General features: G+C 48.6%; 1 protein-coding gene across 1 annotated transcript in view; it reads left to right on the top strand.

Annotated features, from left to right (window-relative positions):
* The first annotated feature begins 8,008 nt into the window (after positions 1 to 8,008).
* The window catches only part of LOC118220423 (putative uncharacterized protein ENSP00000383309), a 59,065-nt gene continuing 39,244 nt past the window's right edge, over positions 8,009 to 27,829 (top strand). Inside the window, exon 1 of the mRNA XM_035404284.1 lies at positions 8,009 to 8,813. Coding sequence (XP_035260175.1) covers positions 8,794 to 8,813 — 20 coding nt within the window. The 5' untranslated portion in view covers positions 8,009 to 8,793. The remainder of the gene's footprint in view (positions 8,814 to 27,829) is intronic.

Raw genomic sequence — 27,829 nt, 5'->3', positions numbered from 1 at the left:
CTCCTTTTTCAGTTAGAACAATAGAGCCATTACATTTTTAAAAAGTTCCTCTTGCATGCATGCCTGTGCTTTTTTTTGAGTCCTGTCTGTTAGCATTTAGAGGTCCTGCTCAGTTCTGTAATTCTGACGGATGGTCCACACAGTTCGGTCGTAATGAAAATCGGCAGTTTTTTTTTGTTGTGCTCTGCTGATTACTCTGTTTGGCTGTTCCTGTTTTCGCTTTGAGGTTTTGGGTTTGATTGGGCACTCGTTCCGCTGAAGCCTTTTTTGTGGCTGTTCTTCCCGATGCCGTTTCTCTCGCTGAGCTGCACGCACCACAACGCTGCTTCTCGGCCGGCTCACTTGCGTCATTTTCTGTTTTATTATTTTTTTAAATGGATTTTTCACACGGCACACCTGACCGCGCCTGATGGCCCACCGGTAGGGAGACGCTGGTTTAACCGGTGGGCCGCAGAGAGGAGGAGGAGGAGGAGGAGGAGGAGTGACTGCCGCTGTGTTTCAGAGGATAGCTCGCGCTGGGCTGTGCGCTCCCGTGTTAACAGAGGAGTTGTGGCTATAGCTGGGCATTCCACATTGTGGGGTTAGTTGTGTTAGTCACTCTGGATAAGAGCATCTGCTTAACGCCTGTGATGTAACGTAATGGGAGAAAACACGGGTGAGAAGCTCCATTACTGAGCCGGATACGGGGCGCTCTGTCTATAATCCTCCAGCTGGGGGCATTTGAATTCACGTCAGAGAAGCCACCTCCCTGACTTCTGAGGTTAAAGGGGCAGGGCAAGGAAAAAATGGCAACAACTGAAAAATGGTAACGACGGGCGGGTGACATTGCAGAGCCTCACACACACACACATACACACACACACACACTCACACGCACACTCGCACGCGCACACACACGCACACACACACACACACACATGCACACACACACACACACACACACACGCGCGGGTGTGGCAGGTGCACGCGGTTCAGCTGTCGCCTCAGCCTCAGGGCCTGCGTATCGGACTGTTTCCCGTCCCAGAGCTTTGGGGGATTGTGGGAGAACGTTGCCGGGGAACAGCTGGATGGATCTCACCTTCCAGCTGTGTGGGGAAGGCAAAGGAAAATGGCTCTCATTGAGAGCCCCTGGAAACCCTTCACCCTGGCCTGCCGTCACCATTCCAAGGGCCGGGATTGGCTGGGGGAACAATGGCCATTGTTCTGGCCGTCTGAGTGTTCCGTGACTTCATAGAGCAGCAGGAGAGAGAGAGAGAGCGAGGGGGGGGGGGAGACTGTGAAAGAGAGATTGAGAGAGAGAAATACAGAGAGGGTGTGTGTGTAAGAGAGAGCGAGGGAGATTGAGAGAGAAAAATGGAGACAGAGAGGAAGAGATGGAGAGAAAGATAATCTGTTTCCCCCAGTAAGCAACAGCAGTGAAAGAGACTGACACACAGAGAATAGAGTAAGGGATCTTTTCTCCCTACCTCCCTCAGTAAAGAGTAGGCAGTGTTGACTACAGCACTGAACCTTACTAACCTTAATTTTCTTAATTTTCATTTTCTGAAGGCGTTTGAGCTCATTTAAAATAATACTATATATACAGTATATGTGTGTGTGTGTGTGTGCCTGTGTCTGTGTATATATTTTATCATTTTATTTTATAGTTTGTTAGTTTTTTGTCATTACTTAGTTCGTTTTGAGCATATCCCCGTCTTCATATTGTTTTGGATGCATTTGTGTGAAGGGGACTCTGTCCTGAAGAGCTTGTTTGTGCTTGGTCTTGTGCTTGTGCAGTTAGCCCCTCTGTCCTTTTCCAACTCGGGTGAAATGAAGCTTAGGGGGGAAAAAAAAGACCTGACGCAGTTTTCCCTTTTTCACCCTGTGCTGCTTTGTAACACGAGAACCTTTCAGCAGATTCTAAACAGGTGACTCACACGTGGTCATACCTGGACACGGGGTGGGCGTGGTCAGTGTGTGAGGCTTTGATCTTCTGCCCCAGGTGCACTCGGGTGGACACGGGTGTGTTCGGCCAGGCTATTCTGGGATGTCTCGGGTCCTGGTGGCCTGAGGGTCATGATCCAAAGACACACCTCCTCACCATTATCCTGCTCGAACCCCCAACCGCACAGCAGACTGGACAGAGAACGGAGTAAGTGCAGCCTAATCAAAAAAATAAATAAGTTGATAAATAAATTAATGGAGTAATTAGCCAAAAATGGTTTACAAAAAAATTGTATTCTATGCTGCAGCTTCAGTGAATAATTAATTTTTCACACACGTACTTTCTTGTTCTTATTTCTTTGTCTGAGTTCCTGCTGGGTGTTTTGTGCCTGTCCTCTCTGGAGAGAACCGGTCCGGACTGGAATTCCGAGCAGCTTCCCCTCCGTCTGGCATCTGCCAGAACTACTCTGGACCCGTCTGTGAAGGGTGTCATCTGGAGGCGGAGCTGCACCTGAAATGTAAGATCATCTTAAGGCCGTAAAACACACTACATTTCCAAAAGGTGTGTGGGCACCCCTCCTAATCAGTGGTTTTGGCTTAGTGTGTTAACGTGTGAGTGGTCTTGGTCTTAATGGTTAATTAGCAACATCAGCACAAAAAACTGTTCATCGGGAGCTTCTTGAAATGGGTTTCCGTGACCGAGCAGCTGTGCACAAGCCTAAGATCACCGTGCGCAAGCAGCTGTGCACAAGCCTAAGATCACCGTGCGCAAGCAGCTGTGCACAAGCACAAGATCACCGTGCGCAACGGCGAGCATCAGCTGGAGGGGTGTAAGGGGGGGGGGGGGGTGTAAGAAAGAGTTTTTGTGTGTGCGAGTGTGTGAGTGTCTGTATCTGTATCAGTGTGTGTGTGTGTGTGTGTATCAGTGTGTGTGTGTGTGTGTGTGTGTGTGTGTGTGTATGTGTGTATCTGTATCAGTGTGTGTGTGTGTGTGTGTGTGTATTATACACACACTCACACACACACACACACACACACACACACACTCACACACACACACACACACACACACACTCACACTCACACTCACACACACACACACACACACACACACACACACACACACACACACAGACACACACACACTGATACAGACACACACACACACACACAGGCACACACACACAGGCACACACACACACACTCTCTCCCACTCTGCTCCGTCCCCTCTCTCTGCTACAGGTAAACATCACACAGCTGCACGCTGTCCTGGGAAAAACTTTCATTTCTCTCTTATGCGCACATACACACGCACACACACACACACACACACACACACACACACTCACATATACACACACACACTCACATATACACACACATACACACGCACACACACACACACACACTCACATGCACACACACACACTCACATATACACACACACACTCACATATACACACACATACACACACACACACTCACATGCACACACATATACACACACACCCTTCCCCTTTTTGTGATTTGTCCCATCAGAGCTGTGATCAGACTGAAATGGAACCCTGGCTATGGAAAAGGCCTGGAGTGATGTTGGGCCAGTCCAGTGTGTGTGTGTGTGTGTGTGCCTGCGTGCGTGCGTGTGTGCGTGTGTGCGTGTGTGCGCGTGTGCGCGTGTGTTGGTGTTGGTGGTGATTGCATGTGGTTCTGATCTTGGGGATCTGTGGGCTGTGCTGTGCTCAGCAGAAGCAGAAGCACATGCCTGGGAGAGAGCATAACTCATTACAGTCATTCACACGCCCAAGTCTCATTTAACACTTCAAGCTCACAAATATGCAAATAGAATGTCCTGAACATTCTAATGCTGATGTCACAATCACTACTGGTGGAAACTGAAAGCAGTGGAGTTCTAGAACACTGAGGTAGAATTTTGAAAAAACCTACTCTTTAAAGATTTAAGAGTTTTCTGGAAGCTGCCTGTTTTTTCATGGCAGTCTTTGCTTGTTTTTCACCTCAGGCTTTTTTCCTAAACAATTTGTCCCTAAACTATTTTGAACTATCAGTGTGCGTGGCCTGGCTTTAATTTTCCTCGCTCTTTCTGAACTACAGAACTACAGTTGGTGCTTCGTGTTTGTTCATGTTTGGTTTTACTCATTTGTGCAAGTCCGAGCACTGAAGGAAGTGAATGTCAATTTCATGCAGATTTAATTGCCAATTATTCTGGAATAATTTCCCTTTCTAGAGTTATGAGAGAGAGCAGCCTTTTCATAATTAATCCAGTGTGATGGCTATCTTTTTGGAGTGTATATTGCTTCATCTGCCACATGATGCAAAATATAGTGTCGACAGAGCTGCGAGAGACTGGGGTTGCCTGTTCAAATCCAGCAGTGGATGGGGGCATGGTCATGGCACTCTTTAGTGAGTTAGTGGAATTTAATTGCCTCATGTGAGAGTGTATGTGTGTGTGTGTGTGTGTGTGTGTATGTGCGTGCGTGCATCTGTGTCTGTGTGTGTGTGTCTGTGTGTGTGTGTGTGTGTGTCTGTGTGTGTGCGTGTGTGTGTGTGTGTGTGTGTCTGTGTGTGTGTGCGCGCGCGCATGTGTGTGAGGGGAAGGAAGGGGAGATTGTAAGGCAGAGGAAATGGTTTGGTCTAAATACTGTGGTAACCATCCATAGTACTGAAAGAATAACAGGGCTGTTTTTTTTCCTTCAGTTTTTTTTAGAGAGCTGGATTATGTGGTTTTTTACTAAGTGGCAGCTCTCATGGAATCCACACAAACAGACACACACACTCACACACACTCACACACATCCATTACTTATCCAATTAAAATCCATGGCTATGATGGCGATTCATATTGTTGCTACACCTTAGTCAAAATAATTTATTTTTAATAATTATTATATTACATGTTGTACATATATGTAATTTCATATACTTTGAATGTTTATTTAATGAACTGATGAATAGCCTGGTGAAGGTCGGATTGGTTCGGTTGTTCACGGTTACTCTTGGTATTTATTTGAAGCTGAACTTTGCTCAATGACACCACAATATGTGGTGTGTGTCTTTATGTGCTCTTCTCTTCCTCGCTCTTCTCTTCCATGCTCTCCTCTTCCTCGCTCCTCTCTTCCTCCCTCTTCTCTTCCATGCTGTTCTATTCCACGCTCTTCTATTCCACGCTCTTCTCTTCCTCATTCTTCTCTTCCATGCTCTTATCTTCCTCGCTCCTCTCTTCCTTAATGGAATTCTGTGCAGTGGTTGCAGCACATAAGGAATGCAGAGCTGGAATTCCCTCCTTTTCCCCCCTGTCTCTTTTTTTGGGAACACTTTAAAACAAAGTCTCTGTGTTTCCCACTCGCCCTCCACTCACGCAACGCCTTTCCAAAACTTCTTCTTTTTTTTCCTTTTCTTTTCTTTCTTTTAAATTGGCACACATGAAAGTGTTCCAGTGGCCTACCTGCAGCTGTCAGAATCCAAAAGTCCTGGAGGGCCGCAGTGTCTGCAGATTTAACTCCAGTCCTGGAGGGCCGCAGCGTCTGCAGGTTTAACTCCAGTCCTGGAGGGCCGCAGCGTCTGCAGGTTTAACTCCAGTCCTGGAGGGGCTGCAGCGTCTGCAGGTTTAACTCCAGTCCTGGAGGGGCTGCAGCGTCTGCAGGTTTAACTCCAGTCCTGGAGGGGCTGCAGCGTCTGCAGGTTTAACTCCAGTCCTGGAGGGGCTGCAGCATCTGCAGGTTTAACTCCAGTCCTGGAGGGGCTGCAGCGTCTGCAGGTTTAACTCCAGTCCTGGAGGGCCGCAGCGTCTGCAGGTTTAACTCCAGTTCTGGAAGGCCGCAGTGTCTGCAGGTTTAACTCCAGTCCTGGAAGGCCGCAGTGTCTGAATGTTTAACTCCAGTCCTGGAGGGCCGCAGCGTCTGCAGGTTTAACTCCAGTCCTGGAGGGCCGCAGCGTCTGCAAGTTTAACTCCAGTCCTGGAGGGCCGCAGCGTCTGCAGGTTTAACTCCAGTCCTGGAGAGCCGCAGCGTCTGCAGGTTTAACTCCAGTCCTGGAGGGCCGCTGCGTCTGCAGGTTTAACTCCAGTCCTGGAGGGCCGCAGTGTCTGCAGGTTTAACTCCAGTCCTGGAGGGGCTGCAGCGTCTGCAGGTTTAACTCCAGTCCTGGAGGGGCTGCAGCGTCTGCAGGTTTAACTCCAGTCCTGGAGGGCCGCAGCGTCGGCAGGTTTAACTCCAGTCCTGGAGGGCCGCAGCGTCTGCAGGTTTAACTCCAATCCTGGAGGGCCGCAGCGTCTGCAGGTCTTCATGGTTTCTATTCCATCAGTGGCTGACAAAGGCCTTGAAAACCAGGTGTGTGGACTCTTTAGCCAATCAAAGACTTAAATTAATCACGAGTGCTGTAACACACTGCAACCCTCCAGGACTGTAGATTGACACCCCTGCCATTCAAAGTGGTCTGCATTGGATACTGATGCTGCTGTTTGATGAAATGCACAGAATATAATTTCATTGACCAGCAATGCATTCTGAGCCAAAGTGATGTGTGTCGCAATGAATGCTAGCGGCATTTCTAATATTTCATAATGCAGTTAGTCACCTTGTGTTCTGAAAAGCAACGTCTGCGGAAATTAAATCAGAAAATCCTGCTCCCTCAACAATGGTTTCTGACCTCTCTTCCGACCCTTTGAGTAACTAGTTAATTAAGAACATTGAACTTAAAATTTATACGCAGTAAAATAGTCAGTTTTAAGTAAACTGTTATAGTGTCCCTATTGGATTCAGTATGTACTCTGTTACAGTTGGAGGAACACTGGACATTTTACTGTATCGGTGTGGCAAAGATTTGTGTCAGAACTAATAGAAGAAATACAAAACATTTAATCAAAGATTTGAACTCATTCCATATAACAACTCGGTCTATAATGCTTCTCATATGACCAAAGAGCGGTTTACTAATTCAATCCTCATGGAACTCATTTTACCGAATTCCTCAAAAGTTTAACCAATAATTTGTAAACAAAGAAGTCCCGGGCAGGCGTCTGGGTCAGATTTTTATTCTTTTTTTTGGGGGGGGGGGGGGGGGGGAGCGCAATGCCCCGTTCCTCGTGTGACTCCATTCCCAGTATTCCCCCCGTCTCGTTTTCGCATGCTGGGAACTTGAACGTTTCCCAAAATGAATTTTATAAGAAGGGGCCTGAGAGGGCTGAGGGGTGAGGTCACAGAAGCGAGCAGTGCGTTCACAAGCAGGTGGGCTGGGGCTCAGACAGCCCTGTCTTACCAGAGCAGATTTACGCTCTCAGGGAGGTTCAGCCACCAAGGGACAGCTCAGCGCTGTAGGGAAGTCTTACATCGTGTTACACACACGCACGCATACACACACACACACACACACGCACGCATATACACACACTCGCACACAGGCACGTGTGCACTCACACACACACGCATGCATACACACACAGGCATGTGTGCACTCACAAACACACACGCACACATGCATACACACACACAGGTACATGTGCACTCACACACACGCACCCATACACACACACACACACAGGCACGTGTCCACTCACACACGCACGCACACACATGCACAAACAGACGAACACATACGCAAGCATGTGTGCACTCGCACGCAGGCACACGCGCACACGTTTTTCTTGCAGGATAATGGCTCACTTATTAATCTAATACTGGCCAGGGTAGTATAGACCCTGTTATATTATAAGTATATTAAGTTTTCTTATTTGGCTTATCATCATCATTATTGCTATCAGTACGACACACGTTTTTACATGAAGTTATAACTCATAACTGATTTAGGGTAGTGTGCTGTTATTATATTTTGAATGCTTCTATAAATTGCAGTAGTGGTCGTAATATACAACCATATTTAAAGTTTTGAGAGGTAGTATAGACATATGCATTCACTAACTCTGCTTGCTGAAAGGCTTGCATTATTTTGCAATGGGTTGCGGTTTATATATGCGAAACTACATTTCCCGTCGTGCTTTGCATCGACGCATCAGGTGAGCCTCGTGTGCCTCGCTGCTGTACTCTGTTGGAATGGTTCATTCGTGAGTCAGGCTTCCCCTTGCGCGCGCAGTTTCACGAGCCGCTGAAAGGCGTGAGAAGCGACTCAGCGGCTCCGATCTCATCTCAACTACAGCTGCGCCGGAGGCACGGCCGGGGAAAATGGGAATTTGATGCCCTTCGTTTGGAACACATCTTAGATGTGATCTGCGTTCTGCTCTTTCTTACGCTGCCTGAAGTTGATATTGTTGAAGTTGGATGCGTCTCTCCTCTTCTGTCACATTTTGGATAGTATTTCAGTTCTGGGTGTTGTACCTGAGCAGGGAAGGTTTTTTTGGAACGGATTTACCATGGTCTCTGATACAGCGCTTGGATTATACTCGTTTCGGAATTGCATTGATTGCATTGCAGTTGTACACAACAAGCAAATTGGGTTTATTTTAACCGCCTTTGTGCGTATTCAGCTTGTTGCCTGAGGGATAAAGCCGGCAGTTTTACGGCGGCTGTTCTAATGGGAGCTAGAAGAATCCCCCGCTGTAATTCTGGAGGTCCGATAGTTTGTGACGTGGGAACGTGGCTTTTGGAAGACCCCGTCCAGCGCGTGAATCGTTCCTTGTTCACAGGGGACACTTTCAGTTATAAACTAATCGTAGTGTTGTGGTCCCAAAGTCGGCACACGATATGGCTTCTATCCCTGTGTCTGCTGTAGACGGCCAGGGCGCCTCGAATAGAATCTTGTGGAACATAAACGGCACATTACATTACAACAGAAACCCCTTTGGGATCTGGAAACTGGAATAACATCGGAATAATACATCAATCGACGTGGATTCAACGGACAATGCCAACGCCGCCTTACAGGTAAAATAGACTTGATGTTGCTCCTAATGCGTTGACCTGCTTTCCGACTGAAAAACTGGCAAGTGCGCAAAACTATAGTCTTTATTATAGACTTTCTATTTTTTGTGAATGAATGCATCAGTTGACGTAACGCCTTCGTGCGAAGCGGGGCAGTACGGAACGCGAGCACGTGACGCCGTGCCAGATGTTGCTTTGTCGACTTTCGCTGCAGGTGGAGTGGGGTTTGTGTCGGTCGCGTTGGCAGCTCTCTTCGGTTTCACTTCAATCGAGTTCGGGCGCGCTCTGAACTTTCTTAGTTCAGTTTCTCTTCCGTTGCTTTTAAGTCCGTGAAACAGCGCCAGCCAAGGGTGTCAGTTTTTCAGAGCAGACGTCGAACAGATGTGCTGCAGCTTAGCTTTAGGGACAGCTCTAGGAAGAGTCTATTTTGTATTGCAAGATATTCGTATGCTTTGTTGCAGTTTTATAAGGTATTACATTTCGCGAGTCGGTATGCATGGAACTCCACACAAAATGTAATGCGAACGTATGTAAGCTTATAATGTTAATAAAAGTACATTGTTTGGTCAGTACATGCATTTATTGTATGATGATTGTATGACAGCTTGCATCTATCGAGAGCAACAGATTGACGGCGTTAAGCGCACAATAAGCGCAACATACATGCAGTACCTCCGCGTTCGTACAGGGGGCTGTGCACTTACTCTCGGTCAGGTGAAGGTGCAGGTGTAACACGTCATATGCATTCAACAGATCCGTTTCCTAAAACGCAGTGCGCACGGCACGCGAAACTGAGCGCATCGCGTTTAAAGAGAATTTTCATTGGTTCAGTGGTTTGTCATCACTGAGCAATGGGGTTAATTATGCAGTTCAGTTGAAGTTGTGAGACTGGCGTGTTTGGCTTCGAACTGCCTGTTCAAAGTTTCTGCGTGTTTACCGAGATTTGATCTCACTGGCTTGGAAGCGAGAGCGCGTGAGCTCCATTAACATCCAGCGGTGCTCGTGACCGCCCATAATGGCTCTGCTCAGTTGTGACTAAACGACCTGGTGCGGTTTGTTGTCATGGTGCCATGCGCAATACAGGATATCCTGCTCATGGAGCAGCGCTGGTGCACGTGGGAATTTTCGGCTTGGGTTGTTTGAAAAAGTGTCAGCAAGTGTGTGTATGAGAGAGGAGAGTGTGTGTGTGTGTGAGAAAGTGAGGGTGTGAATGTATGTGTGAGAGAGAGGAGGAGAGTAGGAAACAGAGCAAGTTTGTGTGTGAACGAGGACAGTGTATGTGTGAGAATGTGTATGTGTGCGTGTGTGTGTGTGCGTGTGTGTGTGTAAGGTGGGCTTGTAGCCCTCACTCGGCTGGCTCTGTTCCTCGTTGGGGAGACTCGGAGTGGGAGTGGCTGGCAGGTGAACCAGTCCCCCAAACACACCTGTACTGTGCAGATCAGCGGCTTCCAGGCTTATGAGGTCATGGGAGGACTTCAACACACATACACACCCCAAACACTACTACACACACACACACACACATCCTAAACACTACTACATACACACACACACACACACACACACACATCCTAAACACTACTACTACACACACACACACACACACACACACATCCTAAACCAGAGGTGGGCAACGAGGGCCGTATCTGTTTCTGGTTTTCATGGCAACTTCTGACCTTAATTACTTAATTAGCCATAACATTTACGGCATCTGACATTTTAGCTACATTTCTTGATAAGCGCATGAATGACCACTGAAGACTGTTCTTTTGTCACCATGTGAAACATTTTACTGTGATCTAATCTATCAGTGAACCAATGTTGGTGTATACAGCCAGTTAGCTCATTTAGCTAGGGTAACTGGTGAAAACAAAAATGTGCACACACACCGGCCCTCCAGGACCGGAATTGCCCACCCCTGTCCTAAACACTACTACTACACACACACACACACACACACACACACACACATCCCAAACACTACTATACACACACACACACACACACACACCCCCAAACACTACTATACACACACACACACACACACACACACACACACACACACACATCCTAAACACTACTACTACACACACACACACACACACACACACACCCCAAACACTACTATACACACACACACACACACACACACACCCCAAACACTACTATACACACACACACACACACACACACACCCCAAACACTACTATACACACACACACACACACCCCAAACACTACTATACACACACACACACACACACACACACATCCTAAACACTACTACTACACACACACACACACACACACACACACACACACACCCCAAACACTACTATACACACGCACACACACACACACACCCCAAACACTACTATACACACACGCACACACACACACACACTCACACCCCAAACACTACTATACACACACACACACACACACATCCTAAACACTACTACTACACACACACACACACACACTCACACCCCAAACACTACTACATACACACACACACACACATCCCAAACACTACTACTACTACACACACACACACACACACACACACACATCCTAAACACTACTACACACACACACACACACACACACTCACACCCCAAACACTACTACATACACACACACACACACACACACACATCCTAAACACTACTACTACACACACACACACACACACACACCCCAAACACTACTATACACACGCACACACACACACACACCCCAAACACTACTATACACACACACACACACACACACACACACACACACTCACACCCCAAACACTACTATACACACACACACACACACACATCCTAAACACTACTACTACACACACACACACACACACTCACACCCCAAACACTACTACATACACACACACACACACATCCCAAACACTACTACTACTACACACACACACACACACACACACACATCCTAAACACTACTACACACACACACACACACACACACACTCACACCCCAAACACTACTACATACACACACACACACACACACACACATCCCAAACACTACTACTACACACACACACACACACACACACACACACACACCCAAAACACTACTACAAACACACACACACACATGCATCCCATTCCAAACAATGCTACTTCACACACACACACACATCCCAAACACTGCTACTCCACACACCCCAAACCAGTGGTCTCAAACTCGGTGCCATGGAGGGCCGTGTGTATCCTGGTTTTTATTCCAGCCTCAGATCTTGATTATATAATTAGTTTAATTATTTGCTGAATTAGGGATGCAGGTTTGCGCATAATGGTGACCCGACGTCTATGGTGACCCGCTCTGTCTAAACAAAAATTTTCTTATATTCTGTGCTTCAATGCAGTTAAACGCATATGGCTGAATGAGTAATTGGACTCAATTAAGGCAGCATTAATTGGTTGGAATGAAAACCTGCATACACACGGCCCTCCATGGCAACGAGTTTGAGACCACTGCCCCAAACACTGCTACCCCACACATCTCAAACGCTGCTACCCAATTACTGCTGCCACATGTTCTCAGTGGCGAAGTGGTGAAGGGTATACTCTATCGCCGTGGTGAAGGAGATACTCTATCGCCGTGGTGATGTTGTGAAGGAGATACTCTATCGCCGTGGCGATGTGAAGGAGATACTCTATCGCCGTGGTGATGTTGTGAAGGAGATACTCTATCGCCGTGGTGATGTGGTGAAGGAGATACTCTATCGCCATGGTGATGTGGTGAAGGAGATACTCTATCGCCGTGGTGATGTGGTGAAGGAGATACTCTATCGCCATGGTGATGTGGTGAAGGAGATACTTTGTCTCTGTGGCTAAAAAGTGGGCGGGGTTTAACCCTCTGACTGACTTCACTGGTCATGGTTCACATGCGTGGTGGAGTTTTGTGATTCAGGACCTTGAGCATCCGTGCCATTATTGCGGTGGATTTATTCATTTTTTACAGTTTAATAGTCACTAAGGCTGTGTTTTGTCCTGGTTTCCTCCTGCAGGTCTGTTGATATGAACCCATTCGCTAACCCTGACGAGGTCGTGTCCTGCACACTGTGGAAGCACGTAATGTGTGAAATATGTCAGGCAAACAGCCAATGGGAAGAACCAGGGGTGTCGTGCTAGCCAATGAGACCAGCTGTATATATATATATATATATATATATAGGCGCATAACTCCCGAATGGATTCACAGATTTGCACAACATTTTGTGGAAAGGTTGGTCATGAGCCAAAGAAGAGGTCACGTGTTTGTGTGAGGGTGTGTGCGTGCACACATGGATGCATGCGCGTGTGCGGTCGCAGCTATTGCGGATTCACGCTTGCTTTACTCTAAATCTTTATTTTAAAAAAAGAGGAGAAACTTTTTATTGCCTAGGCAGTCAGCCCAAGGTCTCCTTTGTAAGGCTGAATGAGGGAGTTCTGGCACTGGGTTCGAGAGTGGAGGAGGGGGGTGGGGGAGCATAGTGGGACCAACAGGTCCAGGCATGAATTTATGGCTGCACCTGTGACTTAGCAGTGGGGAGACAAACCTGCGTTGTGTGAATCTGCTGTATTAGGGCTGCATGGGGGTGCGGGAGCTGTGTTGTTAGCTTAGCCCCCCCCCCCCCCCCCCCACCTGTGCCCCCCCCCCCCCCCCCTCCTGCTGAAAGGGCTCTCTCTCCAGGGCCTGAGGTGCAGAGCTTGAAGTCCTGCTGTGGAACAGACACCTGTGCAAACACCAAGGCCTTAGCACAGCTCCCAGTGGAGCTCAACCGTACGGGGGTGGGTGGTAGGGGGGTGGGGGGGGGGGGGCGCAGGGGTGATGGAGGCCAGCAGTGAGAGGTTAGGACCTGAGAAGCTCAGCTGGTTGTGTCAATACGGCACCTCCTGTTTCTGCCAAGACCTGACTGTCTGAACACTAGAGCTGAGAGCTTAGGGAGGGAGGGAGGAAGAGGAAGAGAGAGGGAGGGAGGGAGAGAGAGAGGGAGAGAGGGAGAGAGAGAGAGATCAGTGCTATATTCTACTCTGCTAAAAGACCTCGCTTTTCTTTTGGTCTCTGCTGCCCCCCTGTGGTAAAGCTAGGTTGCATTGCCTGGAAGTTTTTATTGTGTTGTTCTCAGATTGGCCACTAGAGGTCTATGCTGTCTATGTAAATAGATATATGGGGTATTTCAGTGACATTTTGCAACAAGAGGCTTTTTTTCTTCCAGTTTATTACATCTTGGCATTTAGCTGACGCTCTTGCAGAGATTACATTTCTATGTACAGACCACCATTATACTACACTATCTTCCGCTTTCTCTAAAATGGCATTTGAAATGGGTGTCATTTATTTACTGCCTGCTGTGTCTATACTGTGCCATTTTAAAATGTATTTATTTAAGTAAAAGCAGTTTTTTTAAATGCCCAGTGTGCCCAACATGGGTCTGAGCATGTCCAGTTCCCATCCCAATTTGGAATGACCAGCTATCTGTGACCAGAGCTGCGCTCATGTGCGAACTATACTGCTGATTCTGGAGGACGTAGATGCCTACGGTTCTCCTGCGAAACCCAGCCTTACTACAGCTAAGCTCACACAGGGTGGAGTCGGAGGAAGACCTCACATTACATTACAGGCATTTAGCTGACAGATGCTCTCATCCAGAGCGACTTACCCAACTTTAGCATTTTTAAAAAATGATTTTAGCTTCCATTTATACCGCTGGATATATACTGAAGCAATGCAGGTTAAACACCTTGCTCAAGGGTACAACATATCCTACCTGGGAATCGAACCTGCAACCTCTGAGTTACAACCCCAGGTTCCCTAACCATTACAGTATATCCCACTGCCACCCAAGGCCTGTCATATGTGGTCCACGGGTGCCTGATCGACCAGCAGGGGGCGCTAGACGGCAGTGAAGGTGGCCCCATAGCCGGCTGAACGGTCCGATACCCTGGGGGACTCGATCAGCAGGTTGCCCTGTGGAGCTCCCGGCCCATTGGTCTGCGTTCGATCCGAGGCCGTGAGGCTCATCCGTGTGCCACGGCGTGGTCCCTTAGTGGATGCGCCGCCCAGCAGCTCGAAGCAGAAACGACTCCGTGAGCTTATTGGTGGGATTCCAGAGGCTGAAGTCTCCTGCCTGTTTTCTTGGCTGTTTGCACGATGGCAAAATCACCCGACTACCGGAGTCATAATCAAGCAAAAAAAAAAAAAAGTTTGGAGTAATAGGAAGTGTGCTAGAAAAGAGCCCTGGGGTTAATGGCACTGCAGTGTGAAAGTGAGAAAGGTTTGAAATCCGGCCATGGGCTTGTGAATATTTTGGCACCACCTAGTGGCGATGCAATGGAACTTAGGACAATGTCTTATGAAGGCCAATGCTTTTGTGGGCCAGAAGGTTGCAGTTCTACTGGCATCCACCAGGTGGCAGCGACGCTCTACGAATAACAGCCCAGAAACGACCTGGATGGATAGGAGCCTCACAGAGTAATAGATCTAGATTGGCATTATTACCTTGTTATTGCTCCTGTAATTCTAGCCCGTCTCTCTCTTTGAAGATCAAAGGAGCCGAGCCCTATGTCAGTACCTACAGAGATCACCTGGCCTGGACTTCAATAAAAAAAAAATAATTAAAAAAAACAATTGCTTGTTTGCTGGCTCGAGTAACATTTTTTTCTCGCTGTAATCGTTTTGCTTCAGCGACTTTTTGATCTGATCTCGCCACAGAAAATGCACCTGTGGAGATTATTTGCAAAGGAAGCCAAATCACAGCGTACTAATGCACACAAGAAACATATGAAATATACCCCTCTTCTCTTATGTTATATATGTGTAATATATGAGGGGAGGGGTGGGCGGGTGTGGTCAGTAAGTGCAGTTTGTGTGGCTGTAGATTTAAGGCGGCCACCAAAGCCAAAAACACTGGGGAAAAGAAAGAGGTTTTATTTGGTTATTTCACTAGTTGTACTAGTTCTTGACATTTATCATTTATTTCTCTTTTGTTTTTCTATTTTTATCATTATTCGATCACTGTTTTATTTGTTTTCTTCAGTTGTGTGGTCATTTCCTGTTCCTGTGTGTGCAATGCTTTCACCTTGCGGATGTATGTATGTTCTGCAAATAAAGCAAAGTGAGTGAAACCGAGTGAGGGAAGGGTGGAGAGAGGGATGAGAGAGAGAGAGAGAGAGAGAGAGAGAGAGAGGCTAGGCCGGGCCTGTTTGGGGTATTACTCCATGTTTCGTAGGGGAGAGCTGGGGCAGGCCGTACGCAGGGCTGCTTTGGCTCTGGCAGTATGTACCTTATGGAGCACTGCTCTTTAGAGAGAGAGAGGGAGTGTGTGTGTGTGTGTGTGTGTGTGTGAGTGTGTGTTCGTGAGAGTGAGTGTGAGAGAGAGTGTGTGTGTTTCTGAGAATGTGTGAGTGTGTGTGTTAGTGAGAGTGAGTGTGAGAGGGAGTGTGTGTGTATTTGTGTGTGTGTGTGAGAGAGAGAGACAGAGAGAGAGAGATCAGACCTGTGAAAGAGGACCCCAATGTGAAATGTTCCCCATCAGTACAGCGCAGATGCCTGCTGTGAAGCTCTCTCAGTCTGTGAGCTCCTGATCCTCCCTGCTCCGCGCTCACAGACAAAACTACATACATACACAGCTGTGTTTACCCCAGAGACGCTTCTACTACCACATTTTACCCCGGAGACGATTCTACTGCCACATTTCACCCCAGAGACAATTCTACAGCCACATTAATTAATTAAATTATTGAATACGAGGTATTAATTAAATAATTACATTATTGAAAACGGGCAAAACATCTGGTTTTGCAATATGAAAAAGCTGTTTAATAGTAAGAAAGGGAGATCAATCATCAGGCTAATGTTTCAGAGTGCTACGATGTTATAGCACAAAAAATGAGCTCTGTTTTCATAGAGAAAATATAAAACAAAATCCACACTTCATTTAATAGCTGAAACATTCCCACGCACAAATTCTTGTGAATGTCAACATTTTAGCCGTAGCTGTTCATAGATACGGCATCCTCCATGCTGTATACTTTATTATGTTCTGTTGTTCATTAGTCGGGTTTTGGTTAAAACCGTAAGCATTCGTTTGAAATATAACAAACATCGCCTCCGTCATTAGATTTTCCCCCTGCGATGTTATCTGTTTTATTTTAAGAGTGTTACTGGTCATATTTCAGCTCTCCCCACTGTCTTGTTTTTCAGCTTTGAATCGCACAAAGTCTCCGGTAATTCGGTCCCCCTGAGCCTTCACATCTGCTCTCCAAAGTTCCTCGAGTTAGAACGCAGCTTTTGCGTTCTGAGAAAAGGGAGAGAGAAATCCAGCCTCTGTAAGAGATGTGTTTTGTAACGGTCGACTATTTTCAACAGAGGAATTGTTGCACCTGAACCTCTGCCAGCGTAGCGCCGGTGACAGTTGGAATAAACGCTCCGCTTGTGTCCGCTGTTGCACGGTTACCTGCTGATGAGGACGGCTGTTCCTCCCCGTGTGTACCTGGAGTCTGCAGGTCTCCACGGAGACGCACATACCTGTACTTTCGCCCAAAACTTTATTTTCTTGTAACTGAGTTCTCCAAAGTGTGCTTCGCAGTCTTTGAGATTTCCCGTCAGTTTAATTTTGTTTTCTCCATCTTTGAGGTATTTTATTGCTGTTTGCTCTCTACCGGTAGCAGTTTCTGCAGGACTTTTTAATATACACTTATTATATATTATACACGTTCATTATTGAGTTATGAACGGTATATAAGGAATATAAGCTTTCAGGTTTCTGGAGTTTTGGCAGTATGAGTGCTCTTTCTAGGGGAGTATGCAGTATCCACGTTGGCTTGTGTTGGATAAATCTGGCAGTGTAAAAGGTTCAAGAGACCATCCCATTATCGATATTACTTTGTTTCTAATTATCCGCGTCAGTGTTTTCTTTGGATAACCGTCTTATGGGTTACGGCAAATTTGATATCTTGCTGAAGGGAGTGCAACAACCGTCACCAGTTTAAAAAGCTCAGACCATTCAAATCTTTTCAAGGATAGATCTTGGGGCTTTCTGAAAGTGAATTTATTTATTAAAATGGCATGGATACCCCCCCTCACCCCACCCCCACCCCCAGTTTGCTGCTCATTAACTTTTTCCATTACAAGCCTTTACAAATATTTTCCACTATCACTCCTTGTATCACTAAATACAGTCAGTTTTACTTCTTTTACTTACTTAAATCTGCCGCCATGCACAAGATTTGAAATCTTGCGTTAGAAAGTTGCATTTATTCATGCTAATAGAATAGAATGCTAATAGAATAGAATGCTAATAGAATAGAATGCTAATAGAATGCTAACAGACACACCGCTATCATGGGATGTGCTACTCCCGGAACCAACTTCCATTTTGTACAGCGTACAGTTCGGCTTCTCCTGCACCAAGCCCCGCCCTCTAATTGCATTATATGCTGTATGACATTGACAAGTGCACAGACCAATCATGGCACAGGGTATTTATGCGATCAGAGCCCTAGCCCCAGGGCTAAAAGTTACAACCAGAAGTTACACCGCCTTTGGGGTTTGAGAGGAACAGGTTTAGTTTAGCCATAGACCACTCCGCTGTCCTGGTGGGTCTTTGTTTTTGGGGTTTACTTGGAACAGGTTTAGTTTAGCCATAGACCACTCTGCTGTCCTGGTGGGTCTTTGTTTTTGGGGCTTACTTGGAACAGGTTTAGTTTAGCCATAGACCACTCCGCTGTCCTGGTGGGTCTTTGTTTTTGGAGTTTGAGTGGAACAGGTTTAGTTTAGCCGCAGACCACTCCGCTGTCCTGGTGGGTCTGTGTTTTTGGGATTTGAGAGGAACAGGTTTAGTTTAGCCGCAGACCACTCCGCTGTCCTTGTGGGTCTTTGTTTTTGGGGTTTGCGTGGAACAGGTTTAGTTTAGCCGCAGACCACTCCACTGTCCTGGTGGGTCTTTGTTTTTGGGATTTGAGAGGAACAGGTTTAGTTTAGCCGCAGACCACTCCGCTGTCCTGGTGGGTCTTTGTTTTTGGGATTTGAGAGGAACAGGTTTAGTTTAGCCATAGACCACTCCGCTGTCCTAGTGGGTCTTTGTTTTTGGGATTTGAGAGGAACAGGTTTAGTTTAGCCATAGACCACTCCGCTGTCCTGGTGGGTCTGTGTTTTTGGGGTTTGCGTTGTAGAGGAAATGAAACGCCGTCCCGGGACGGCCAGTGCTGGGGCTCTGGATTCGGGAAGCACAGAGCCCGTCTGAGTGCTTTCCCAGCACCGCCGTCCTCTCTCACTTTCAATAACAATCACATTAATAACTATTTTTGGCCTGCTGGCGTTTGCGGAGCTGGCCCGGGTGCGAAGTCTGACACGCATCACTGAACCCTGCTGCCTCTCTGTGTAGCTCCTCTCTGTGTAGCTCCTCCCTGTACTGAGCTGCCTCTCTGTGTAGCTCCTCCCTGTACTGAGCTGCCTCTCTGTGTAACTCCTCTCTGTGTAACTCCTCTCTGTGTAACTCCTCTCTGTACTGAGCTGCCTCTCTGTGTAGCTCCTCTCTGTACTGAGCTGCCTCTCTGTGTAGCTCCTCCCTGTACTGAGCTGCCTCTCTGTGTAGCTCCTCTCTGTGTAACTCCTCTCTGTGTAACTCCTCTCTGTACTGAGCTGCCTCTCTGTGTAGCTCCTCTCTGTGTAACTCCTCTCTGTGTAGCTCCTCTCTGTGTAACTCCTCTTTGTGTAACTTCTCCCTGTACTGAGCTGCCTCTCTGTGTAGCTCCTCTCTGTGTAACTCCTCTCTGTGTAGCTCCTCTCTGTGTAACTCCTCTCTGTGTAACTCCTCTTTGTGTAACTCCTCTCTGTACTGAGCTGCCTCTCTGTGTAGCTCCTCTCTGTGTAACTCCTCTCTGTGTAGCTCCTCTCTGTGTAACTCCTCTCTGTGTAGCTCCTCTCTGTACTGAGCTGCCTCTCTGTGTAACTCCTCTCTGTGTAGCTCCTCTCTGTGTAACTCCTCTCTGTACTGAGCTGCCTCTCTGTGTAACTCCTCTCTGTGTAGCTCCTCTCTGTGTAACTCCTCTCTGTGTAGCTCCTCTCCGTACTGGTCATTGTTGTGCAGCTCCAGTAGTTGTATAGCTGCAGTAGGTGTTGTGTAGCTGCAGTAGGTGTTGTGTAGCTGCAGTAGTAGTTGTGTAGCTGCAGTAATTGTTGTGTAGCTGCAGTAGTTGTGTAGCAGCAGTAGGTGTTGTGTAGCTGCAGTAGGTGTTGTGTAGCTGCAGTAGGGGTTGCGTAGCTACAGTAGTTGTGTAGCTGCAGTAGTAGTTGTGTAGCTGCAGTAGTTGTGTAGCAGCAGTAGGTGTTGTGTAGCTGCAGTAGTTGTGTAGCAGCAGTAGGTGTTGTGTAGCTGCAGTAGTAGTTGTGTAGCTGCAGTAGTTGTTGTGTAGCTGCAGTAGTTGTGTAGCTGCAGTAGGTGTTGTGTAGCTGCAGTAGTTGTTGTGTAGCTGCAGTAGTTGTGTAGCAGCAGTAGGTGTTGTGTAGCTGCAGTAGGGGTTGCGTAGCTACAGTAGTTGTGTAGCAGCAGTAGGTGTTGTGTAGCAGCTGTAGTAGTTGTGTAGCTCCAGTAGTTTTAGGGATTTGAGTGCTCTCGGTAGGGGGAAGGTTTAATGAGATTAGCCCGGAGTCCAGCGATGCAGTGGAGGGCAGCGAGCAGCTCCCGCATCACACAGAGAGCCGCTGGTCCTCAGCGGCACTGTGGGACACGCCCACACGCCTCCTCATTGGTCCAGATTATATTAGGATAGTAAATAAATTACTACACTGGTTCTTAAACTTCTTAATATCAGGACCTGACATTTAGCACCTTTCTCTTATACGCATGCTAGCATGGCCTGGTGGACTGCGGACTCATTCCGGGACCCCCCTCCTACCCCCCTGTGACCCCCCTCATTCCCCCCTGTGACCCGCCTCATTCCCCCCTGTGACCCGCCTCATACCCCCTGTGACCCCCTCATACCCCCCTGTGACCCCCTCATACCCCCCTGTGACCCGCCTCATACCCCCCTTTGACCCCCCTGGGACCCACCTCTTACCCCCCTGTGCCCCCCCTCATACCCCCCTGTGCCCCCCCTCCTACCCCCCTGTGACCCCCCTCATTCCCCCTGTGACCCCCCTCCTACCCCCCTGTGACCCCCCTCATTCCCCCTGTGACCCCCTCATACCCCCCTGTGACCCGCCTCATACCCCCCTGTGACCCCCTCATACCCCCCTGTGACCCGCCTCATACCCCCCTGTGACCCGCCTCATACCCCCTGTGACCCCCCTCATTCCCCCTGTGACCCCCCTCATACCCCCCCGTGACCCCCCCCTACCCCCCTGTGACCCCCCCATACCCCCCTGTGACCCCCCTCATACCCCCCCCGTGACCCCCCCTACCCCCCTGTGACCCGCCCCCTACCCCCCTGTGACCCGCCTCATACCCTCCTGTGACCCCCTCATACCCCCCTGTGACCCGCCTCATACCCTCCTGTGACCCCCCTCCTACCCCCCTGTGACCCGCCTCCTACCCCCCTGTGACCTGCCTCATATACCCCCTGTGACCCCCCTCCTACCCCCCTGTGACCCACCTCATACCCCCTGTGACCCCCCTCATACCCCCTGTGACCCCCCCCATACCCCCCTGTGACCCCCCTCATACCCCCCCCGTGACCCCCCCCCCTACCCCCCTGTGACCCCCCCCCCTACCCCCCTGTGCCCCCCCTCATACCCCCCTGTGACCCCCCTGTGACCCGTTTCGGGTCCCGACCCGTAGTTTAAGGAACACCGCGTTGCGGTACGTCTGCCGTCTCAAGATGCGGTCGCTCCGGACCCAACCCGATGTGTGTTCTAAATCACAACGTTACATTTATTTACTCATAAACTCACTAACTGAACGCACTCACACATTTCTGCAAAGAGGCATTAATCTGCCCCGCTGAGATTCCATCTTAAGCTAGCCATCTAAAACTAGCGTAAATCAGGCTGGTTTAAGCTGGTTTGACATTTTTAGCTAGTCGCCCAGCTCTTCACCGGCAGACCAGCCTATATGGTCAGCTGGTCCACTGGTTTTACCACCAGCTTAACTGCATTTGACCAGCTTTGATCAGCCACAGACCAGCTATGATGAGCTAGAAGTGACACAGCTTTAAAAACCATCTTAAACCAGGTTAGAATCCCAGCAGGTCTGATGTCAGGTGGGCGATCCGGGACCGTTGCAGAGCTGTCCGACCCGTTGATGAGGCGGTGGGGTTGTGCTTAAATGAGTTTGCTGCTAAAGATGTGTGAATGGTTCTGTGCTGGGCAGAACCTCTGGCCCAAATGATCTGATCCTGGACTGGCATTTCTGTACAGACCTGCTTTTGGTTCTGCTTGTGCTTTAGGAGTCAGAGGGTCTATTTAGGTGCTGTGCCTGGTCTTCTACCTCCATCTTCTGTCTCTGTCTCATCCCCTCTCTCCCTCCTTCTGTCATCTGTCAATTCAAGGAGAATTCATATATTTACTGATTTATTATCTGGAAAATAAGTGGTGTATGCAAAAATTCTCAATAGGTGAAGGAAAACTGGTCATTACCGTTTGAGAATGTTTCTTGCTGTTTACAGTTTATCATCTTCACAGTTTGTTTTTGCCGGTTTTTTTTTCTTCAGTTTTTTTCTTGGCTGTGATCTGGTTTATTGTTTGTTTTCGAGTGTGGGTAAAGTTGTAGAAGTTATGGCTTGGACGGATTATAAAATTAATGAGGTTTTTAAAGTCAAGTCTCTTTCTCTCGTATTCTCGCTCTTGCTAGTTCGTTCTCTCTCTCTCTTGCTCTCTCTCTCTCTCTCTCGCTCCCTCTCTCTGTCTCTCTCTCTTTCTCTGTGGGTGACTGCAGATTGGCTGGTTGCCCAGGGGGGGTTCTGCCTGCCAGCCTATCGGCTCCCACCCTGGGGGCCCGAGGTTTTTAATGACGCCAGCGTTCACCAAATCCCCCCCCACCCCCCACCCCCTCCAGCCTCTGGGCTTTCCCGTCCCCCTACCAGGGCCAAATCACTGCACCACATGCCAACAGATCACAGATGTTCCTGATGGACAGGCACCAGCAGTTAACCCACTCCTGGGTCCGGCCCGACCTGCTCCTGTCCTGAGGTCGACCGGGGCTGCTTTTGTACCTTTGACCTTCATTGACCCCTTTGAAGAGTAGGTTTTTTTTTTGGAATGTTTCTTTTTTAAATTCTTAGTCAGTGTTCTAGAACTCTGTTGCTTTCAGTCACCAGTAGTGACTGTGACATCAGCTTTAGCATGTTCAGTTCAGAATGTTCTTGCATTCTAATCACTTATTTATCATTTTGCACCTTACATGGTGAATCGCACGTGTGTTCAACAGGGAGAACCTGACCGAACCTCCCCTTCTGTCGATCACCATTACCGAACATCCCCTTCAGCAGCTGATGTGAGAAAAGTTTCAGTTTGTTCTAAAAAAATGACCTGATGTTAGCTAACATTTGCCACTGTTGAATGCACAGGAGGTAGGTCAACTGAAAATGTGTGGAGATTCTGCAGCCCGATAAGATCAGATGTGAGGAATGCATGGGGCTTGTGCGACCAATCAGATGTGAGGAATGATTAGGAGGTGTAGAGAGAGTTTTTGTGTGACTTTTTAAGGGGTTAACGGACTGACTATTTCAAAAAGTTCCCCAGAATCTTTGGTGATTACAGAGAGTCAGACCCTGGAGTTTACTTCTCATCTGCAAGGCTGCAGCGCAAGTCCCAAAACCCAGGGGGCGCCATTTCCACCGAGCTGAGCCCGGCTCTCTGAATGTTGTATAATTGTATGTTTTTGTATTTATTTTTCTCTTATTAAAAGCTTAACTAGGGAGTTGGAAACTAGCAATAGCTATAATCTCTGTATGCGGTACATCAGTTACATCAACTTGTTTGTAACAAGTTGAAGTGGTACTATGTTAACTTGCATTGTCCCTATCAAATAAATTATATGAAATGAAATGAAATTGTATGGATTAACATAACATAACATAATGATGAGAACAGGCCATTCAGCTCAACTATGCTTGCCATTTTCCTAACTAAATTAGTGCTCTGATTACCTACAGACTAGATAGTATCTAACACTGTATCAAGCCTGGTCTTGAAAATCCCCAGAGTCTCTGCCTCTACTACATGACCTGGCAGGCTATTCCACACATTGACTACTCTCTGTGTGAAAGAATTCTTCCTAATGTCTGCATGGAATCTACCTGGATTAGAAAGTGCTGATCGTGGCTGCCCATGGGTCTGTTAGCCTGTGAAGTGTGAGCAGGGTTGGGGCGTAGGGAGGGGGGGGGGGTTGGTGGATTCAGGGAAGCAATCCCGAAATCCCTGGAACCGTGACCTGTCGAGACGGCGAGCCAAGCGCATCGTGCTCTCTCACGGGCAGCTACCCCTAAAGGCTCTTCTTTTCAGTACACCACCCTCCCCTCCGCTGCTGGGATGGGCTGTGGGCTGTGCTGTCGGGATGGGCTGTGCTGTTTGGTTGGGCTGTGCTGTTTGGTTGGGCTGTGCTGTTTGGTTGGGCTGTGCTGTTGGGATGGGCTGTGCTGCTGGGATGGGCTGTGCTGCTGGGATGGGCTGTGGGCTGTGCTGTCGGGATGGACTGTGTTGTTTGGATGAGCTGTGCTGTTTGGATGGGCTGTATTGTTGGGATGGGCTGTGCTGTTGGGATGGGCTGTGCTGCTGGGATGGGCTGTGGGCTGTGCTGCTGGGATGGGCTGTGGGCTGTGCTGTCGGGATGGACTGTGTTGTTGGGATGGACTGTGCTGTTTGGATGGGCTGTATTGTTGGGATGGGGTGTGTTGTTGGGATGGGCTGTGGTGTTTGGATGGACTGTGTTGTTGGGATGGACTGTGCTGTTTGGATGGGCTGTATTGTTGGGATGGGGTGTGTTGTTGGGATGGGCTGTGGTGTTTGGATGGACTGTGTTGTTGGTATGGTGTTTGGTTGGACTGTGCTGTTGGGATGGACTGTGCTGTTTGGTTGGGCTGTGCTGTTTGGATGGGGTGTGTTGTTGGGATGGACTGTACTGTTTGGATGGACTGTGTTGTTGGGATGGACTGAGCTGTTTGGACCGACTGTATTGTTGGGATGGACTGTGCTGTTTGGATGGGCTGTGCTGTTGGGATGGGCTGTGCTGTTTGGATGGGCTGTACTGTTTGGATGGACTGTGCTGTTTGGATGGACTGTGCTGTTTGGATGGGCTGTGCTGTTGGGATGGGCTGTGCTGTTTGGATGGGCTGTACTGTTTGGATGGACTGTGCTGTTTGGATGGACTGTGTTGTTGGGATGGACTGTGCTGTTTGGATGGATGGTGCTGTTGTGGTGTGATGTCACCATCCTGCACGCTCAGGCCTCTGGCCTCATGTATAGCTTACAGGCTTTATTCACACGGCAGTTAAGAGTGATCGTGTTGCCATAGCGTTTGATAACTCGCGCATTATTCTAAAAGCAAGTCTTAACAACAGATCAGTGACTTCTTCTGCATGTGGAATACAGGAGAGATCTCTGCTCCTCTCCACACACGGCAGCAAACTCTGAGGAGAGGCGTTTCAGGAACGTGTCGGCAACGTTTCCGCAACGCTTCCAGTCAAAGGCCAGCAGCGGAACCCCGAGTCATGTGACTTACTGGGTCTCATCAACACAACGGGTTGAAGCTGCCGCTGGAACGCCTCACCTTCGGGGCGAAAGCACTCACTAAGTTTCTAAATTTGCGTTTAATGGAGAACAATACAGCTGCTCTTCGGCTTTATGGTCCCCCCCCCCCACCCCCCCACCCCCACCTCACAGCTACTGATCTCCACTGCAGTCCTTGTTTAAATGATTTACTCATTTAGGCCCGATCCAGTTCTCTCCTCACTTTTTATTTCACACAGAAGCCAAGCGGAGACTCATAAACGCTGGGACATCATTAGTTCGGCTTCTTGGGCTTGTACCACACGTGCGTGTGTGTGTGTGTGTGTGTGTGTGCTTGTGTGTGTGTGTGTGTGTGTGTTTGTGTGTGTGTGTGTGTGTGTGTGTGTTTGTGTGTGTGTGTGTGTGTGTGTGTTTTCCTTTTAATCGTCCCGCAGTGGCACAAACACATTGAAACAATGAAGTCCGTGAATTTTCTGACTCACACAAATTTGAGCAGGAAGTTATGGCGGCCCTGCCGTTCCCGCCGGGTCCTCTGAGACTCATTACTCTGGCCTGCGCCCCTCACACTGCGCTCCTGGCCTGCAGTGCTCTGGCCTGCGCCCCTCACACTGCGCCCCTGGCCTGCAGTGCTCTGGCCTGCGCCCCTCACACTGCGCTCCTGGCCTGCAGTGCTCTGGCCTGCGCCCCTCACACTGCGCTCCTGGCCTGCAGTGCTCTGGCCTGCGCCCCTCACACTGCGCTCCCGGCCTGCAGTGCTCTGGCCTGCGCCCCTCACACTGCGCTCCTGGCCTGCAGTGCTCTGGCCTGCGCCCCTCACACTGCGCTCCTGGCCTGCAGTGCTCTGGCCTGCGCCTCTCACACTGCGCTCCTGGCCTGCAGTGCTCTGGCCTGCGCCCCTCACACTGCGCTCCTGGCCTGCAGTGCTCTGGCCTGCGCCCCTCACACTGCGCTCCTGGCCTGCAGTGCTCTGGCCTGCGCCCCTCACACTGCGCCCCCAACACAGGGCCCTGCTTCAGGGAAGCACTTAGAGAATTCATTATTTTTAAGTATTATGAAACCGAAAATACGAATTGTTTACAAAGTTATGCTCGTTTTTGGAGCGGAGGAGGGGCCTCCGGGCGAATCGAGGGCCGGCCGAGCGCACTGCCCTCACTGGGGTTATTTTTAAACTCTCACTACGTCAAACTGTAAATTGCCGTGGTTACCTAACGTAATTTCCAGCGTAGTTAATGTACGGTATGTCAAAACCTAAAAGCCAGGGACTATCACAGTAAGTGCTTCCAACTGGGTTTCACCAACTGGGAATGTTGGGCACGTTTCCTAAACTTTTTATTATTTATTTATTTATTTATTTATTTATTTATTTATTTATTTTTTGCATGAAATAAGTACACAAATTTACTTCCTAATTTGCCTCAATGTGGAGCTGCTTATGTTGCTGGAAGGCTGTCTGTATGTTGATTTTGCAGGGCGGCTCTTTTTCTTTTTTTTATTTATTTATTTTTTTCCATGTCAACATTTCCTTGTCAGGGAAGCTTTGTCGGACCCACCTATTTTGAGTACCTGTATCTTGGTAAGAACTACGTTACCCACAATGCACCTCCACACATCAGGCTGTGCATTGTGGTCCTCGTATTGGGGGGGGGGGGAACACCTCATGCTCAGTTTCTATGCTCCGGTGGTCCTCTCTGCTTTTTACCTACGGCAGGTTCGGGTTGGTAACAGGAGGTTCTGGACCGGTTCTGTATTCTGGTGCAGAACGTCCGCTGGTACAGTACTGTTCTGGGCCCCGCCCGTTCATGAATATTCACGAGGTGCATCAAATCAGAATGTTCAGGCTTCGGCAGTAGAGAGACAGAACCTGCAGATGTTGAGAACACAGAGCCAAAGATCTACTGAGCCATTGGCTCTCAGAAGGATGGATGGGATGTTATTTTTGTTGCCCTGTTTAAGGGGGAGGTGAGGAGTGGCAGACGGGCACATGCACTGACCCCCTGCCGGGACCTGTGCGTTATGGAAAATGATCAGGAACAACTCTGCCTCTGTTGTTTTGGGGCGGGGATGCTCCATGTTGGGATATTTTGTGGTTTTAAACAGGATCGGTGGGCAGGGAAAACAGCACTTAAGTGAACGGGGGGGGGCTGTAATTGAATCTGTCAGTTTGGGCCCGAGACTCTGCTTTTATCATGTCTCGTTGCCGGGGGTTCCCCGAAACTGGAGCACCCCCCCCCCCCACCCTCTCTGTGAACCCCCTGATTAACATGCGCCCCTCTGTCCCTCCCCTTAATAACACCGCAGTGTGGAAAGCAGAGACGGGAAGCGCGTGTGATTCAGCCCAAG

This window comes from Anguilla anguilla, chromosome 2 (genome assembly GCF_013347855.1).
Source record: "Anguilla anguilla isolate fAngAng1 chromosome 2, fAngAng1.pri, whole genome shotgun sequence".
NCBI lineage: Eukaryota > Metazoa > Chordata > Actinopteri > Anguilliformes > Anguillidae > Anguilla > Anguilla anguilla.
This window is presented reverse-complemented; position numbering and strand designations above follow the sequence as displayed.